General features: G+C 41.2%; 1 protein-coding gene across 3 annotated transcripts in view; it reads left to right on the top strand.

Annotated features, from left to right (window-relative positions):
- Positions 1-7,897, top strand: part of LOC309693835 (beta-1,4 N-acetylgalactosaminyltransferase 2-like) — a 45,590-nt gene extending 37,693 nt beyond the window's left edge. For all 3 annotated transcript variants that reach the window (XM_082513407.1, XM_082513408.1, XM_082513409.1), the window contains exons 9-12: positions 5,988-6,169; positions 6,361-6,504; positions 6,939-7,167; positions 7,252-7,897. In XM_082513407.1, coding sequence (XP_082369533.1) covers positions 5,988-6,169; positions 6,361-6,504; positions 6,939-7,167; positions 7,252-7,445 — 749 coding nt within the window. In that variant the 3' untranslated portion in view covers positions 7,446-7,897. The remainder of the gene's footprint in view (positions 1-5,987; positions 6,170-6,360; positions 6,505-6,938; positions 7,168-7,251) is intronic.
- The last annotated feature ends 12,325 nt before the right edge of the window (positions 7,898-20,222 follow it).

The raw sequence follows: 20,222 nt of genomic DNA, 5'->3' as shown, positions 1-20,222 counted from the left end.
GGTGTACCTGGGGCTTCTGTTTAGGACTATGCTTCCTCCTCACCGTGACCCAGCCTCCCTCTTTCCCCAGCTGCTTGGGATCTGCCGGGGAACAGCTAGCGGGGCCTATGCTACGAATGAAGGGTGCGAAGCCAAGTCTCCAATTCAGTAATCCTGGCCTCCAGCTGCAAATATGCTACATTTGTTACAGATATCATTACTGCTAAAGGAGGCCGAGGAGTAACTAAACATCTGACCCAATGAGTAAGAAAGTGCAGGAGGGACAGGTGAAGTAGCCATGGTGCTAATGAGTCGAGTTTCTTAAAATGACTAGTCCCAGTAACAAAGGCGCTTGTCGACTTAGAAATTGAGGGAAACTCACAACAGACCTGGCAGAACATCATGTTATTTAGCTCGTCATATTCCAGCCACATAAATTATTTTGTCCATGAAATCAAAAAAGCTGTGCTTTCCTTTTGCCTCATAGTCTGAGTTGTCATAACTTTTCCGATTTGTGGTAAGCTTTTCTTTGGCTGCCCCTTCTTCACCCTGACCTGTCTTGTTTGGCTCTGCAGAACTAAAATACCTGTGTAAATCCATCTGCTTTTACACACATACTTACATAACGATCAGCAAGTCTCTGCACGATCAACCTCTATCACATTTAAGCTTGCTGCAGGAGATTTCACTTGTCATGTTTGATAGTAAGCTAACGATTGATAAGAAGATGCCAAAGGAATTGGTGCGCAATTAATCTGTGACTTACCAATCAGTGCTGCCACTCTCTATACACAGTTAACATATTTCCAATGTAACATACGAAATAAAAAAAACCCTCACTATAGGGTTTGACAAAGTCTTTCAGTTACAATGTTCCTATTACATATTATTATTATTATTATTATTATTATTATTATTATTATTAATAAAAAGAATCTGTTTATTGTATAAGATTAAAATAAAATGATCTTAAGGGAAATGTTTACTGAGGTTATAAATCAAGTGAGCATAAGGGTAATGTTTTGAGACTTTATTACCAGTGTTGGGAAGGTTACTTTTAAAAAGTATTCCCACTACAGTTTACAGAATACATGCTCCAAAATGTATTTTGTAACGTATTCTGTTACATTACTCAATGAGAGCAACGTATTTTGAATACTTTGGATTATATTAATATATTATCAAGCTTTTTACAACTACATGAATGAACTATTGCTGTGTGATTTCTAATTTTTAATGAAGGATACTCACCATACCAACACCAACTAGATTTTTAAATCTTAATATAAAATGAGTAACACTAGGGTGGGCATTAGGTAAGGCTGCACTTTTTGCTGCCTTCTCGTATAGAAAACTATTTTGCGCATGTATAAAACAGGTCTGCGGCTCCAAACTGTAGTTAAGGGACATCTGGCTAATACATTTGGTTCTGTGTCTGGCTCATTACCGAAAAATAGCTTTACTTTGTTGTATGGGTCAACTTTGCTAGCGAGAGACAAAGAGAGGCGTTGAAAGGCTGCTCAAACGGAACCTACTGTTTCGTAGGAAAACATGAACACAGTGTACAGTCTAGTCTTAACAGCTTACTTACAACTGGGCTCGTCAGTCACTCATTTTGGCTGCAGTGGTAAATATTATATTTACATGCTTGCATCTCCCGTTTCTGGTCATTGACAACTCGTACTTTTCGACTCTCCTTTTTCTCTCTCCCTTGCGCTCACGGACACATAACGGGTATGGCAGTCCATTCTCCCGGCAGACTACACTGCCCATGAGGCGACATTCTTTAGGGCTATGCCTGTAACACTCTGCCTGTTGCCTTCATATTAAATCATTTCTTGAATAATAATTTTTAAAAATATTTCTTCACGTCATTATGCTGGCCACAAGTAGAGGTGACAGTGGCCACTTTTTTTTTTTTTTTTGGGGGGGGGGGGGGATAATGCAATGGAATAATGCAAACTAAAACTACATAATAATTTCACAATCTTTAATTAGGGGTATAACATGGCATAAGATAATATAATAATCTCACAGTGCCCACAACTTAATATTTTGTTGCACAACCTTTTGAGGCAATCCCTGCAATCAAACAATTCCTGTAACTGTCAATGAGACTTCTGCACCTCTCAGCAGGTATTTTGGCCCACTCCTCATGAGCAAACTGCTCCAGTATTTTCTGGTTTAAAAGGTGCCTTTTGCAGACTACATGTTTCAGCTCCTTCCAAAGATCCTCAATGGGATTGAGGTCAGCGCTCACAGAAGACCACTTTAAAATAGTCCACTGTTTTCCTCTTAGCCATGGGTGTTTTTAGCTGTGTGTTTTGGGTCATTGTCCTGTTGACCTGCGACTGAGACCAAGCTTCCTGACACTGGCCAGCACATTTCTCTCTAGAATCCCTTTTTTTTTTTTATTTATTTATTTTTTAAGTGACATCAGAAAAAGGAGCATGTGACATCACGTGATGGCGGAGCTTCAGTTCATCCTTTGTCATTTTTTTTTTTTTTTTTTTTTATAGGACAGGGGGAGAGAAAGAAAGAAAACCAAAGGGGAGAAGAGACGGTGAGAAGGGGGGGAAGAGAGAAAAGAACAAACAACAAAAAAAACCTCCTGGGTCACCTGTATGGAGAAAAAAAAAAAAACAAACAGGGGAGACAGCAAACAACAAAGAGCAACATAATAATAGAAAAAAAAGCACCATCACAATAAACTACCTAGTCATAAATATCAATAGTTACTAAATAATAGACGATATTGTTCAGCACACAAGATATACAGCGCACAGTGTGCTTTGAGGCAGCAGCCAAGAAAGCTGTAGTCCGCGTCTGTGAATACCCATCTGTACACCTGTGTGCATACCTGTGTGGATCAGCATGCTTGCATTCCAAAGGTTTCTCCATGTAATGATCTGCTAGGGAGTGTGGGGAGCCACAGCCCTGTCCTTTATGGTATCAAGCGGGTATGGAGGAGATCAAAACTCCAGACATCCAGAGGCCCCCAGAATACAAGAGACCAAGGAAGACCCACAGAGGGGCAGCTGCGCCACTGTCCCAGTAAGAGCTAAGGAGAGTCCCAGATGAGGGCTCATTCAGCAGCTGCGGAGCAGAAGCCAGGGGGAGTTGCAGTGATGCGCCTGTGGGCTCCGCCGGCAGCCAGCTGTGCCTGAGTGACCGAGCCCCAGGCCGAGAGGCTGGGGGCACCCCACCTCTCTAGAATCCCTTAATAGTCTTGAGATTTCATTATACCCTGCACAGATTCAAGACACCCTGTGCCAGATGCAGCAAAACAGCCCCAGAACATAACCGAGCCTCCCCCAGGTTTCACAGTTGGGACAGTGTTCTTTTGTTGATATGCTTCTTTTTTCCATCTGTGAACATAGAGCTGATGTGCCTTGGCAAAAAGTTCAATTTTGGTCTCATCTGTCCACAGGGCATTCTCCCAGAAGATTTGTAGCTTGTCAACATGTAGTTTGGCATACTCCAGTCTGGCTTTTTTATGATTTGTTTTCATCATTGGTGTCCTCCTTGGTCGTCTCCCATGTAGCCCACTTTGTCTCAAAAAGTGACGAATGGTGCACTGATGTTTCTTGCGCATGAAGTTCAGCTTGGATGTCTTTAGAAGTCTTCCTGGGCTTTTTTGTTACCATTTGGATTATCCGTCTCTTTGATCTGTCATCAATTTTCTCCTGCGGCCACGTCCAGGGAGGTTGGCTACAGTCCCATGGATCTTAAATTTCTGAATAACATGTGCACCTGTAGTCACAGGAACATCCAGCTGCTCAGAGATGGTCTTATATCATTTACCTTTAACATGCTTATGATTATCTTTCTAATCTCCTGAGACAAATCTTTCTTTTGCTTCCTCTGGTCCATGTTGAGTGTGGTACACAACATGTCACAAAACAACACAGTGATTACCTGGAGTCCTATATATAGGCCTACTGACTGATTACAAGATTATAGACACCTGTGATGCTGATTAGTGGACACACCTTGGATTAACATGCCCCTTTGGTCACATTATTTCCATTCTTTTCTAGGGGTACCATCATTTTTGTCCAGGCCTGTTTCATGCATTTATTTTTTAAGTAATTCACTTGAAGCATGGTTGTGTCACTGCAGGGGCAGCGGTTGTGTCACGGCTGGGGCAGCGGTTGTGTGGTTGAATGAATGAGGATCCAAGATGCAGATGGCAGTGGAGATGTGAGTGGAGCTTGATTTACAGTGAAAATAACAAAGGTGAGGACAGAACTGAACATAAACCTAAACTGGGAAAAACTAACAAACAAACCTGAAAACATAAGGACACCGGGAGATATACAGAGATGGCAGATGAAGAAGGCTGGGCAGAGAGACGCGGAGAAACACTGAATTAACACGGAGTCACACAGAGGATTTACTGAGAAGCACAGACGATGCAACGAGGAACACAGGCAGACACACACTATAAATACACAGAAGGTAATGAGGGAATGGCACACAGGAGGGGAATACAGCTGAACCTAGTTCACCAGACGAGACACAAACCTTCAAAGTAAAACAGGAAACAAACAGTCTGTTTTACAACACAAACACAGGGACACGAACAGAGCAGAGAGGACAGACACAGGTAAGGCTGATAAAACACTAAACTCCAGGTTCAACCCTAAACTAATACAAAATCACAATTAACACAAAACACATGATGAAATCCAAAGGAAACAAAACGCTGGGTCAAAATGACCAAGGCTCATGACAGGTTTAAAAGCAGGGTTTGACTGTCATTGTTTAATATTTATAGATTTTTTATTTATTATTACTTTTGTCAGATTAAAGTTATTTCTTTGACCATTGTGAGTTTTTTGATTGACCAAAGGTTACCAACTATTTTGTCAACAAAGTAACTGTATTCTCAATATCGCCTTTTTAAACGGTAACTGTAACGGAATACAGTTACTGATATTTTGTATTTTAAATACATAACGCTGGTACATATACTCCCCAACACTGTTGAATACATTAGATTTTTTTTAAACCGGAGAATGCACCCACTGCTGGTTATTAGAAGGAATGCACATTTAATTTAGTTTGAATGATTCAGAAATGATTCAGGGCTTTCGCTTTGGTGGCCTCAGAATCTCATCTCTGATTTTGCGGATGATGTGGTTCTGTTGGCTTCATCGGGTGAGGGCCTCCAGCTCGCACTGGAACGGTTCGCAGCCGAGTGTGAAGCAGCGGGAATGAGGATCAGCACCTCCAAATCTGAGGCCATGGTTCTCAGCCGGAAAAGGGTGGAGTGCCCACTCCGGGTCGGGGATGAGTTCCTGCCCCAAGTGGAGGAGTTCAAGTATCTCGGGGTCTTGTTCGCGAGTGATGGGAGAAGGGAGCCGGAGATCGACAGACAGATTGGGGCTGCAGCTGCAGTAATGCGGACGCTGCACCGGTCCGTCGTGGTGAAGAGGGAGCTGAGTGTAAAAGCGAAGCTCTCAATTTACCGTTCGATCTACGTCCCTACCCTCACCTATGGCCACGAGCTGTGGCTAGTGACCGAAAGAACGAGATCGCGGATACAAGCGGCAGAAATGAGCTTCCTCCGAAGGGTGGCTGGCCTCTCCCTTAGAGATAGGGTGAGAAGTTCGGCCATCCGGGAGGGGCTCAGAGTAGAGCAGCTGCACATCGAAAGGAGCCAGCTGAGGTGGTTTGGGCATCTGACAAGGATGCCCCCTGGGAGCCTCCTGGGTGAGGTGTTCCAGGCATGTCCCACCGGGAGGAGGCCCCGGGGCAGACCCAGGACACGCTGGAGAGATTATATCTCTCGGCTGGCCTGGGAATGCCTTGGTGTTCCCCCGGATAAGCTGGAGGAGGTGGCTGGGGGGAGGGAGGTCTGGGCCTCTTTGCTTAGGCTGCTGCCCCCGCAACCCAGCCTCGGATAAAGCGGATGAAGATGGATGGATGATTCAGAAATCTAATGCTACTCTGTGCCATTACTAGTAATCCATCTTTTATAACAATATTCTCTGTATACTTAGATATCAGCTCTCAAGTTACCATTGTCACAAAGACCTTCCTGCGCTACAAACAACTGAGGGTGTTGTTGGATAGTATCCGGACATTCTATAGTAACATAAAAGTGATTATTGCAGATGACAGCTTAGAACCAGAGAGCATTACTGGAGAAAACATCCAGCATTACATCATGCCTCCAGCACAGGTATGGACATGCAATAATTTCATGATTTATGAGTATTTAGCAATATTTTGGACTAAAATTACATTTATAGAACATAAGATATGCAATTGTCGATTCAATTTATGGAAGATTTATCAAGTACAATTTCAGTTAAACCATCAAACCAGGTACCATTCCAATATATGAATTTGGAATGTTTTTTTTTTCCTCAGGGCTGGTTTGCAGGCAGAAATCTGGCTGTGTCACAGGTTACCACCAAGTACTTCTTGTGGGTGGATGATGACTTTTTGTTTTCTGAGAAGACAAAGATAGAGAAACTTGTGGAGGTGATGGAGGCAGTCCCAGAACTAGATATGGTAAGGATAAAATAGCTTGTGTTGGATCGTTCAGTTTGTTTTAACTGGTTTAAGTAGAACTGTAACAGCTACAGTAGTATGCTGATGACCCTAACGTTGTACTTTTAGAATATGCAGCCTTTGTTGTTCACCTAGGTTTTTGTATTCAGGTGGCAAAAACTAACAATTCTAACTGACACAGAGAAAAATTATTTTCAAGATTCAAGAATTAGGGTGAAGGGGTTGGGATGGTATTTTTACAGGTGATACCGTACACTTAATGAGTTAAAAAAGAAGGGGAAAAGAGGAAGAGAGCTGAGTATGTAACAAACTGAGATGGTCTTTTGTTTTCAAAAGTAATTTAAGATTATTCTTCTCAATCACCAGGTTTGAACATCTGTTACATCTGTTTAGGGTTGACTTTATAATGAGTTGTTTGGTTTTTCTCTAATTAGGTTGGTGGGTCAGTGCAAGGGAACAAGTTTCACTTTTCTATTCTGTATGAGGAAGGAGATGAAAACGAAGGTGGCTGCCTCTACAGGAAGTCTGGTGGTAAATTCCATTCCCTTCCTAGTTACCCACAATGCCATTTGGCCAGTGGAGTGGTCAACTTCTTCCTGGCTCGTACAGATGCCATGCAGAGGGTGAGATTTGACCCGAAGCTCCAGCGAGTAGCACATTCAGGTAAGTCCAGATCTCAAAACAGTTTACATTGAAAATTGCAGTATAATTTTTTGTCAAATGGCAAATCTCTCTTTCTGACTTTAGAGTTCTTCATGGATGGCATGGGCTCTTTGATGGTTGCCTCATGTGGTGATGTGACAATTGACCATCAACCTAAAACAGAAGAAAACCGTAATCCTACCTACAACAAATTCAGAAGCCCTGGAAGAAATGATGCAGAATTCAAACTGCAGCTTCACTTTTTCAAAAACTACCTTAAGTGCATTAGATATGGATAGAAGACTATAAACGAGCATAAGGGTCAGTTGTTGTCATACATGTTGCACTTCATCTGAACATTTTCTTATCTTTCATTTTTATTGTTTTGTCATTGTTCCAGAATTGACAGAGCTTGGGATTATAAGTGAAAATAGCTATTTTGTGGCTTTCTGTTGGGTTTTATTGTTCCTGATTAGATTTTTTATTTATTCTATAGAAAGTTTGATGTCTTATGCTATTGTTAATAAGGTTAGGGTTATTTAATCTAGTATATTGAACTTTTATTGTTCTGTTTTCTGCACTATTTCTTTTTCTTCAATATATCAATGCTTTTGTTGCTAGCAGATAGTCATAATCACCCATAGTTTGCATGGATCACACAAACACTTACTATTTACTCTCTGGACATAAAAAATGAAAACCAAAAATATGTGACACAAATCAGAAATGAATAAAGCTCACTTTTAAAGAACTCTTCATAATTTCAGTACTGTTTAAATAGTAAATGGCAAGTGCTTCTGGTCACTGTCATACAAAAAATGCATACAAAATATGTGGAATTCGGAATCCTGCTAGGGACGAAAGCAATAGTAAATGGTAAATGGCCTGGATTTGTATAGCGCTTTACTTAGTCCCTAAGGACCTTTAGACTGCTTTACACGACATTCAGTCCAAGGGTGTAGATTTGGGATGGACGGAAGGGACATGTCCCCACCAATCATTTGATCTATTCGAGTAAAGAAAATCAAGAAAGAGAAGAAGAAACGATCTGTCAACGTCTCATTCACCCAGCGGTGCAGAAAGAGTTAAATTACGTCCTCTACTGGAGTCCTACCTCATGTGACAAATATGGCCAATGTGATTGGCTATGCCTTTCAGGGAGTTCTGTTTAGTTTTAGCAGCGGCAAGCCTGCGCTGCGAGGAGGAGAGGAGGATGGCAGTGCAAAGGAAGAACTTGGATATATAAGTATTTTTCAAAGAAACCTGTAAGTCACTTAAAGCCAAATTAACTCATAAAATGTGTCCGTCATAATAACGTTACAGACTATGCTAGGCTTTGGCTCACATCAGTCTCAAATTGTATGTAACCATGAATAACGTGTTTTGTAAACTAACTGCACAACATGCAGCACTGTTAGTTCTCTCAGTCTCAGAGCAGATCAAGAACAACACTGGCTGATGATGAAATACAGTCAGCTGGCATGGTGACACTGCCAGTATTAACCTGCAGGGCTGGACTGGGACAAAAAATTGGGCATTTTCACTACAGACCGACCCACCAGGTATTAAAGCCATAAAGACTTTGATTGAAAACAAACCCTGTTGTGACAGTGATGTACACTGTCTTGTTGGTATATGTATGATTTCTATTCATTTTACATCAGATAAAAACTTTGGTTGTAAGATTTAGATAATTATTTAATAAAAGCTAGATATTTTAAATGAGAATAAGAAAGAAAAGTATTTCTTTCTGCCCACCTCTCCCTGTTAATGCCCTACCTGGCCCCCTGGCAAAACTTTGCTAGATCCGCCCCTGCACAGTTACCAGCTGTCAGCTACATAAAAAAGGATCCTGGTGTTATTTGTCTCTCAGAAACAGTTCATAACTTCAACTCATTCATGTCACCTAAAAGGTAAACCTGTTTCTCCATCACCTGTTCTGCTCTGATGATTCAGTAAGGACATCTCCTGGTTTCATCTTCATGTTTCCCTCTCACCACATATCCAAACCGATTTCATGACCAGCAGGTTTACAGCTGTGGCTCCAGCAAACATCAGCTGATACTAGAAATTAATATTAAATACATTCTAACAACAGCTGATCAAGCTTAAACGTGCTGCTGTTGTTTAGCGCGACATCTGCTGGTTTCCTCTTACTGGCGCAAAGTGGGCGATAAATAAATGAGAGAGAAAAGCCAATCAGTAAATTTACATCAGCTGATGTAAATTGTTTCATTAGTGCATATTTGACAATGAATCTGAATTGACACGTCTCACTTTTTATATGGCACAAATCAATTTGTTATTTTATCAGGTGACAATACGGGGCGATCGTGGCTCAAGAGTTGGGAGTTCGCCTTGTAATCGGAAGGTTGCCGGTTCGAGCCCCGGCTTGGACAGTCTCAGTCATTGTGTCCTTGGGCAAGACACTTCACCCGTTGCCTACTGGTGGTGGTCAGAGGGCCCGGTGGCGCCAGTGTCCGGCAGCCTCGCCTCTGTCAGTGCGCCCCAGGGTGGCTGTGGCTACATTGTAGCTTGCCATCACCAGTGTGTGAATGTGTGTGTGAATGGGTGGATGACAGGTTGTGTAAAGCGCTTTGGGGTCCTTAGGGACTAGAAAAGCGCTATACAAATACAGGCCATTTGACATTTTACCATTTACAATATGTCCTAGTGCAGTCAGAGGGGAAGAGCCAGGGCCAAAGGTGAGGCACATCAAGCACAGAATAATAATTGTAATCTGAGGATAAAACGCATGTACTGAGGCTGAAAGAAGCTTCAGTGCTCTCAGAAGACTAAAAAGATGGCTAAGGTTAACAATGACTCAAATGAGATTAAACAATGCTGCTGTATGTCCACCAGGAGAGACTGGACAGTATAGATGTAAAATATATGTGTCAGCAGTTTATCTCAGTTAATGAGAGGGGCAGGTATGTGTTTGGCTCCTTCACACAGTGGACATTGAGTTGTTGTGTGGGACACCAGTAGTCCATGTCTGTTGCTGTAACAGTAGTTCATGTTTAGAATAGAAAATCTCAGCTCATTGATTTGATCGGGGCAATAGTGCCTAAAATGTTGCATCATTTTGCTGAGAGATCTTTTACTTTGTGGTCATCTTAGATGAGTAGTTTTATGGACAAAAACCAGCAGGTCATTCAATGTTCCCTTAGTGCCAAAATATAACACATGTTGGTGTAACTGAAGTAATGTTGTGAAGTCCTTAAAGTCATATTCTTTTATTGTCATGACTGTATTTGAAGCTATTTTTATTTTTGTATGATACCTGATATGGATTATGGCTGAAGTAAACTAAAGCCTAAAATACTTAGTCATTTATTTAATAGTAAATTAACATTATATAATTCACATATAAAACTATGAATTGTGATTTTAAATGGTTTAAAAGCACGTAGAATAGCATGTATATTTCTCCTCTTTTTATTAAGAAGCAAAATCAAAAAGGAAAAAAAAAAAAGAAACAGGGCAGAGTTCGGTGGTTGAATCATCCGTCCCCACCAATGCCAAAACCAAATCTACGTCCTTGATTCAGTCATTCACACACAGATGATGGCTAGCTACATTGTAGCCACAGCTGCCCTGGGGCACACTGACCACCAGTAGGTAACAGGTGAAGTGTCTTGCCCAAGGACACAACAACCGACACTTTTCCACGTATCCCCTGACAGAGGCGAGAAAGCAATGGTAAGGAGAGTTACAATGCAGCAATGGTAAATGGCCTGTATTTGTATAGCGCTTTATTTAGTCCCTAAGGACCCCAAAGCGCTTTACACGTTCAGTCATCCACCCAGTCACACACTGGTGACGGCAAGCTACATTGTAGCCACAGCCACACTGGGGCACACTGACCACCAGTAGGTAACGGGTGAAGTGTCTTGCCCAAGGACACAACAACCGACACTTTTCCAGCCGGGGCTCGAACCGGCAACCTTCCGATTGCAAGACGAACTGCCAACACTTGAGCCATGATCGCCCAGAAATAGTGACTGTCAGCATCCTCCATTAACCATTCCCAACCAATCACAGGCTAACATATGATAAGAGCTTCAGTTACCTTAACTTAATGCTGTTTACAGTTTCTTTTCTGACCAAGTCCTCTTTATCATCTCTCCATCAGTTGTTTTGAGGTATCTATAAATACGTATACAAAGACCTTAAAGATTTCTCAGTGTTGGTTTATATGTTACACCCTGAAAAGGGGCTGAAAAGGGGATAAGTCAATGATGACGCTCAGACACGATGCTTCTCCTTCAGCAGCTTCATTGCGAATGAGGCATCGTGGCCAGAGCTCCCCCTTCCGGCAACGGCAGACATAACTAATCAATCATGATCACTAAATCACATGGATTATTCCCCAGGCTCGACAAGTGGATCACAGATTGCATTTTACACAGGTTGTAGTCACATTAAGGATTATTATCCAGTTGAACATAGTCATGAACTCTTTTAACTATTTTAGCCTGTGTTACATTACGTCTCTTAATGGGACTTCTTTTACCCTTGTTTATAGATTTACATATTTGAAATAAATTGAATAATATATTGGGTAACTTTTAACCACAACTTTTTTACTCCATTATGAACTTCAACAAATAATCAATCTATCACATATAGACTATTGTAAGCTTGTTAAAATTATATTTGTTGTTTCAATACTGCTGTGTGAAGAACTGTTGGTCCAATAAATAAATGTATTTTTGCACTTTTACTTTGCTTGGGGATTTTTATTCAGCTTCATTCGTTTTTGTTTTGTATTTAAAATTGTATCTGCACATTCCCTAATATGAATCAGTTGTTTCTGAGAAAGTTTCTCAACCTGGCAACTAGGGCTGCACGATTTTGCATAAAATGAGAATCGTGATTTTTTTGCTTAGAATTGAGATCACGATTCTCTCACGATTTACTTTTCCAATAGAAATATTTATTGCACTTATTAACTGCACATCAACTTTGTAACAGCTGAGACTGAACATAAAAACAACAAATGTCTCACATTTTGTCGTTGCCGCAAAATGTTGTACTGCTTGAAATTCCATCTCCACCGTTGCTCGACACTGCGTGTATAGAGCAGGTAGTGCAATAATAGAAAAATAGTTGCGGGACGGCACTGTGTAGCGTTTGTCTAGGGTGTTGATCATTTTCCTAAATCCCTCGTTTACCACAGTGTTGATGGGAGCCATATCTTTGGTCAGGTGATAAGTAATAACCTCCGTAATTTCTTTGTGCCTGCGGGAGTTCGACGATATAGGGAAGTGCTGTATAAGGTTCCTGTTATTGATGTTTGAGTGGTTGACCGGGACGGATTTTCTCCTGTCACTTTCTCGTCATCCCCGTGCTCTCCGTTGTTTTTTCCCTGCTAATTTTAGCAGCCAGCTTCTGTATCACGTGGTATGAGGCTCCGCCATTGTCATTTGTTGATCAGGAAGAGTGAGCGCTTGTTTTCATGCAGAGTACGTCCCGGATCAAAATGCGGTACAATCGTCGTCGTCTTTTTTTTTTTTTTAATCGTTGTCATTTGGAAATGAGATCGCACATAAGTATGAAGTGAGATCGCGATTTTCTAACGATTATTCGTGCAGCCCTACTGGCAACCGTTTGAAATACCTCTGGGCCAAGTTAAAGTCAACCCCAAACCCATTTCAAGAATTCCAGAATTTGTAATTTGATTCCACAAGTTTTTTTTTCCTAAAAAAAGTTGCTAAAAAAAGAAAAAGCCCAGATAAAGGAGCAGGTTTGGAATTGTGACATTAAAAAAAAAACAATAATTGCTAAAAGAAATTTAATTTGTAGTTCTAAATAAACTCTAAATAGACCTTTTTTACTCACTTTATGTCTCTTCCACGATGTTATTTCTCTCTCCAACAACATAGATTACAATTAGATTAGAATGACCAATTATGCAAATTAGGCGATGACGTCATTTAGCGACTTCTAGCGACTTTTAGGACAACCAATAGCGATTTTCCTTACTGAGGAGTTGGCAACACTGGGCGTGAGTGGGGATATGATACGTATCCAGGAGTGAACAAAGATTAAGAGTTTAGGTATTTTATTAAGAGTTTAGCTTACCTTACAGAAGGATTCTGTGATACTTAGAGAGGGTAGGTAAAGATCTGGGTATCATGGAGCTGAGTAGCGAAAATCCAGTGAGTATTGGTCACTTCTTAATGTGAGCTGTCCAGATTTATTTCTGACTTGTACATACAGTACGAACAGATGAACTATACAAAACAACAGAACATTAACACAAAAAGCCAAGGGTAAAAGAAAAAGGTAACAATTATAAGAATACACGCACACACGCACACTTTAACCTGTCCACACTACACCTGTAGCACAGTGCTTGTTGCAGGCCTGATTTGAAGTTCGGGTGCGGTGAGACCTAAACCTGATGGCCACTTCACTCAAACCGAGCCATAAAACAAAATACGTGCACTTTAGTTCCAGTTAGTACTCACGAGTCCAATGAGTTTGTTAGTGGGGCAATCAGAAACGGGCAGTTGGCAGTTAGTTCACCAATAGTGAAGACAGTCAGGTCAAGAAAACATCCGGTCCATCCGGGCAGAAACCTCTCTCTCCCTCTCCTTTCAGAGCGTCCATCAGCTTATTGCAGACAGGGAGGGCTACACATAGCTGTGGAAAGAATGTCATTCACATCATCAAAGTAACCGTCACATTTTCCCAAAAACACAGTGTAACAGCATCACCAACTCATAACCTGTAAATACAGTTTTCTTCACACATAAACCCAGAAATCCTGTAGTAGAAAAATATTAACTAGTCCTCTTATAAATCACATGATCAAACACATGAAAAACTGTAATGCTGTAGAAAAGAAAATACAAATGTTAGCGCTGCACACAATTTTCCTCTGTAAGCAACACAAGGTAGTGAATAACACCCCTGGTGGATGCACAAACACAGAAAGTGGCATTTAAAAGGTTAAATCGTCACGCAACCTCGAATGTTGCTGTCATCCTTCTGCTCCTGTAAAAAGTAGCACATAAATTCATCTGCACCTTTGTCAGGTGGAGGTTAACCTTGAGTCGTGGTCAAGTCTTGTCAGTTTTTACCAGTCAGTCAGTTTGATTTTTATTTCCATTCATTCATTCATTCTTTCTTTCTTTCTTGATAGTGGAACCTGTCGTCGCATTTAGTTTCCACTGTCAGCAAAATGACATCATTTCAAAAGAAAAAAAGAAAAACTTTAGATCGGATTACCTTGCTGAATCCTTTTTAGGCTCTAATCGTCCCAAATAAGTGGCTTTCTCCAGAGCCCATTTTAATGTGGAGAAACTCACTTGTAATGGTTTTCTCGACATGTCGTATAGCACTTTTCATTCCCGACGTGCGGATCTGCTTAAAGAAAAGAAATTCACAAACAGAAATCAGTGCCTGTTCAAAAAATGAAAAATAACAGAGATTATCAAACAAAACTTTCAGTGCACTGTGAAAGTATCAAAATAAAAAAGGCATCATTAAGTCATGACACAAGCTCCTCATCTCAGGAGGGTAAATCATACCATTAGCATGGTTTATCATACCATCATACTAATTGGCAGGCTCAACTTCACAACAAAAGAAAAATCATCAGCTAGATTCACTCCAAACCAACCATCAGCTGCACAACACACAACATAACCCTAATGTCTTATTAGCTATGAGTTTAGTCACCAGGTCTGTGCTCTTCACTCATTTAGGCCACAGATCTATTTTATTCAGTTTTCCTTTTTCCCTTCATCATAAAACATGTGACATGTTGTCATGCACTTCACAAAAGACGTTTGTTCTGACGTATTCAGAGTTGTGTATCTAAATACAGGATTCACTCGCACATCAAAACAGGAAACTCAGTGTTTTAGAGTCTCCACTCAACACACAACAAACTCTAACATATCCCATTCACTCGTGCTAGAATTCAGTCACCTTTCATTAATCTAAGAACGATCAACTAATTTGCATATCAGCTATTAACCCACTAAGTTGACAGGACGACAGAAAAGCATGTTCAAAATATTATCACAAAAATAGAATTTCCCTCATACAGTAAATCACTTGTGCTGCATCAATCAAGCAGGAAGCTTCTCCCAATTTACCATATCAACAACTAAATTTATTGTCTGATCACTGGTTGGTCAAACCAGAATCTTTTTTTCCCACAAAGTTAAACTGTTGTCCTGCAACCTAGAGAGTCAATTTTTTGCATTGGATAAATTCAGCATTTGATAACAAGTGTCTGTTAAATTCACACTATTTTAACACTGATGAAAGATAACAAGCTAATTTTCATTGCATGTGTGTTTGTGTTATTAGGCAGGTTTAATGCATGTCTTTGGAGCTGCATATCCAACAGAGCATGTTCTTAAAGCTGCCTTTCCTACACACTTCTCTGCTATTATTTGATCATTTTGTAACTAATTTGCTATGAGTCCACTGGTCTTTGCATCACACTAAGTGACTTGGACAAGATGATAGACAGACTCACATGTTTAGGATGTTGTCTAATCTTCATGAGCTCTCTTGTGTTTGGAAGTGTTAGTAGGGTTAATGCATGTTCTGCTTGTGTGTGTGATTTTGTATATGTTTCTTTTTGCAGTGTTTCAGACTCCTTCTCAATTTTCCACTTAAGCAGTCTGTTTTGTTTTCCCCAGGTTTGCTAACCCAAATTTTGATTTCCCACATTAAATAACAAAATTCCTCTGTGTTCTCACCACTTACTCTCACTCTGTTGTCCTCTCCCACTTCAACAGTCCAACAGCCGGCAGTTCTCCTTCAGCTTTGTCCTGTGTTCCACTGTCTCTTCTTGCCATTTTACTCCAAAGGTGGCAAATGTCAAACTCCAACAGTCTCCTCAGTTCTCCTCAAACGTTCTTTTCACATGCACAGTGAATTTGCAGCTTGTTGGAAACACAGTGCCATTCATCCAATCGGGCAGGATGACTGGTTTGCTCTTCTAGCAAAGTTTTGCCATGGGGCCAGGTAGAGCATTAACAGGGAAAGGGGGGCACAAAGAAATAATTTTCTCTCTTATTCTCATTTAAAATTTCTAGCTTTTAACAAATAATTATCCGAATCTTACAACCAAAGTTTTCATCTGATGTCAAATTTATAGAAATCCATTATTGTACATAGTAATATTTTTTAGGGTCCCATCATAATTTCTTCAGAAGTAAGTACTGTACATGATGCCAGTATTTTCCCACATTTTCTAGATACTGTACTAGTACTTTGTGTAAAATGTCATCAAAAAGTCAGTTAAGTTTTATTCTTTCTCACCTGTCTTTCTGTCTCCTTTCACTTTTAAAAGTTTGCCATGTTAGGAACAATATTTTGCCCTGCCATGCTGTTTATTGATGTAAATAAATAGTTTATGAAAATATCACTAAATCTGTCATTTATTATTTTTAATATTCAGTAATGATCATGTCTCACCTCTAGCCTTCTCTGTCTTAATTTCATGTTTCCACCATATGTTGTAGATAGTTCAGGAAGTTAACTCAACCAAGCAGCCTTTGGGTTTCGGCTACGTACTGTTTAGAATACCAGAATAGGGAGGATGGTGTAGGTTTAAGTTTATTAGATTGATACATATGTACTAACAAGACAGTGTACATCACTGTCACAACGATGTTTGTTTTCATTCAAAGGCTTGATGGTTTTACCTATAATACCTGGTGGGCCGGTCTCTAGTTAAAATGCTGATTTTTTGTCCCAGTCCAGCCCTGCTATATACATTTTGCCTCCAAAATAATAGAAAATACAATGCAAAATCCAAAGTGCAGTCATAATCCCCTATAACTTGTTCATGAAAAAAAAAAAAGAAAAGTATAGATGTTTGTTGCTAAAGGGTTATTGAATACATTTGATAGTCATACTGGATACCTTTCAAGTATACCTTCCAAGACAAGTCATAACTTTCCATAATAAAGATTGAACAAGTCTTTAAATAAACAGATGTGCCTGAGAGCAGTGTGTTTGATTTGCGTTCTTTTTAGGAATGCCAATTTTCCGCCGATCCATTCTTGCTTATCCTTATCAGGCTTGTGGGGGATTCGGAGCATATGCCAGTTATCATAGGACAAGAGGCGGTGTTAACCCTGGACAGATTGCCAGTCTGTCACAGGGATATCACAGAGGAACAGATAACAGTTTGAACTCGCTTTCACACCTATGGGCAAATTAGAATCACCAGTCAACCTAACCCTACTATGTATATCTTTTGGAGGAGGAAGCCAGAATACCCAAACAGAATCCAGGCAAATACGGGGAGAACATGCACGAAAGGCCCCAGCTGGATGATGGAATACATATTAGCCACCCATCTTAATCGTTTCTAAAATAGATGTACCCTGGAATGTACTTTATATATTTATGTCACTTAAATTATTAGTTATTTTAGTTATTTTGTATAAGAAAATTGTGTTTGTTGCTTTTATGTGTGTGTGATTATTTGTTATTGCTCAGCTTGTAAGATAACATAGTCATTGCCTCATAACAAGTTTACAATAGAAGGAACATGTTCTCATTTCACCTACCGATAATGATAAAAGTGGGGGAAGCATACGGACCTTACTTCCAAAGTTGAATCTGGGAAGTATTAACATAATGCCTTCAGTAGGGTACAACACTAAAAATGTTTATGGAACCAACTTTAAGGTATAAAGGTGAATTACAGCACAATAATTACTTGGGCTCGTAATAAGACCCTGGCCAGAATCAGAAGACACCAAATTTGTATGGAGCCAAATTATTGAGCAGCAATAATGATCTGGACACAATGTTAACTTTTGAGTAGCCAATCTTGTATTGTTACAAAGTATAACAGGTATTTGTCCAATTTGTACAGATAAAGTATAAAATAAAATAAATAGTGTGCACACTCAAATAAAATAAAAGTACTCGTTGGGGCCCTTTAACAATTTAGAGTTAAGCTGGCGATAGCCAACTTCAAAGGTCCTTGTGAGTGTAACTGGAATGTATGAGTGTGTGGTGTGTATCTTCTTTGGGGTAGATCGTCCTCAAAGTGGTTGGCTCGCCATCTATCACAACGGAATATCGTCCTGGTCCTTGGACTTTTCCGTCCTCTCCAAATACCTGACCTATAATCCAGGTCATAAAATGTACATTCTAATCAGTCTGTTTCAGATGCATTGTTTAAGGTTAAAATACAAAATCAAAATATTGCATCACCTCATATTCATTGCATCAACATCTTAAATCTTATCAGTTCTGTTGTACAACATAAAATTTTCAAGAATATCAAATATGAGAACTAAACATCTAAGTTGCTCAAATATTTCTCTATTCATGTAAACATTAATTAAACAATACTTATGGTAAGTAACCATTGACATTCAAAATACAATACACCATAACAAATTCAGAACTATGTGCAAATAAGCAACAAAATATATATGTGAGTTCAGTTCTGAGGCATTAAAGCAGTGTGCTTAATTTCTCCACACTATAGGCCTATTCGAGAGAAAGAAATGCACTAAAAATTACCCTCTAGATTACTTTAAACTCACAATGAACTGACAAAAATTAGCTTTAGAGCAGCTAAGAACTAGGAGCTTTCCTCTCCTCAGGAACTCTCTGCAGGAGGGGGAGATACAGGAGAGGTGGAGGAAGATCTCAGCCTGGGCGTCTATCGTCTCATGTAATCTGGAAGATGAGTGGATGGGGGGGTTGGTGCAGTTTTCTCTGTGGTGGGGTTGGGTGGACTGTCCCGGGCTCTGTGGGGCTGGGGGGCGCTGCTGCGCTGGGCCCCGGTCTGGATGGGTCTGGGCCCCCTTTCCCTGGCGGGTCGCGGAGTATGGGAGTGCCTACTGGGGTCAGCGGGGGAGCTCGCCCCAGGGAGGGGTCACCTGCCCCCCCCTTCCTTCCCTCCCCATCTCCAGCTGCCTCCCTCTTCCCGCTCCACCACAACCACCCACACATGCAGGGCCTTGGAGTAGGGGTATGTCACCAGGGTGCAGAGGAGGCTACCCCCCCCCCCCCCCCCATCCCCCGTCCCCTTTTGGCTGTGTACACCTCACCCCTGGCATCGTTGCCCACCTCTCAATTTTAAATACACGTAGACATTGAGGGCTAGCAGGAGGGACTATGCGCTTACCTGCTGCTCTCTGGCAGGTAGCTCCATGCCCTCCTGGGTGCACCTTAGAACACACATGCATCAACACTACAATGAGCGGGTGGAGGGAGGTTTGGAGTCTTCTCTCACCCCCGTTCTCTGCGGCCTGCTGGAGCGGGGGGGCTAGGAGGAGTTGGCCGTCCGACTGCGGTCTGGGGTGTGGGGCCTCCCTGCTGCTGCGGAGTCGGGGCGGTCTGCCTCTCCCCAGGTGGGGTGCCCCCGGCCTCTCGGCCTGGGGCTCGGTCACTCAGGCACAGCTGGCTGTGCTCACGGGCGCGTCACTGCAACTCCTACAACTCCAACTCCTCCAACTCTTACTAGAACAGTGGCGCGGCTGCCCCTCTGTGGGTCTTCCTTGGTCTCTTGTGTTCTGGGGGCCTCTGGATGTCTGGAGTTTTGATCTCCTCCATACCTGCTTCATACCCTGGAGGACAGGGCTGTGGCTCCCCACACTCCCTAGCAGATCATTACATGGAGAAACCTTTGGAATGCAAGCATGCTGATCCACACAGGTATGCACACAGGTGTACACATGGGTATTCACAGACGCGGACTACAGCTTTCTTGGCTGCTGCCTCAAAGCACACTGTGCGCTGTCTATCTTGCGTGCTGCACAATATCGTTTATTATTTCGTAACTATTGATATCTACTGCTAGCTAGTTTATTGTGATGGTGCTTTTTTTTTTCTCTTATTATGTTGCTCTTTGTTGTTTGCTTTCTCTTCTGTTTCTTTTTTCTCCATACAGGTGACCCAGGTGTTTTTTGTTTGTTTGTTTGTTTGTTGTTTTTCTCTCTTCCCCCCCTTCTCACCGTCTCTTCTCCCCTTTGGTTTCCTTTCTCTCCCTCTCTTTCTTTCATTCTTTCCCCCTGTCCTATCCCACAGTTATGTCTGTCCCGTTTGTAGCAACTGAAAATGAAATAAAT

This window comes from Aulonocara stuartgranti (assembly GCF_965226115.1).
Source record: "Aulonocara stuartgranti genome assembly, chromosome: 3".
In the NCBI taxonomy this organism is placed as follows: domain Eukaryota; kingdom Metazoa; phylum Chordata; class Actinopteri; order Cichliformes; family Cichlidae; genus Aulonocara; species Aulonocara stuartgranti.
The sequence above is the reverse complement of the archived record's forward strand: the minus strand, read 5'-3'. Positions and strand labels throughout refer to the sequence as shown.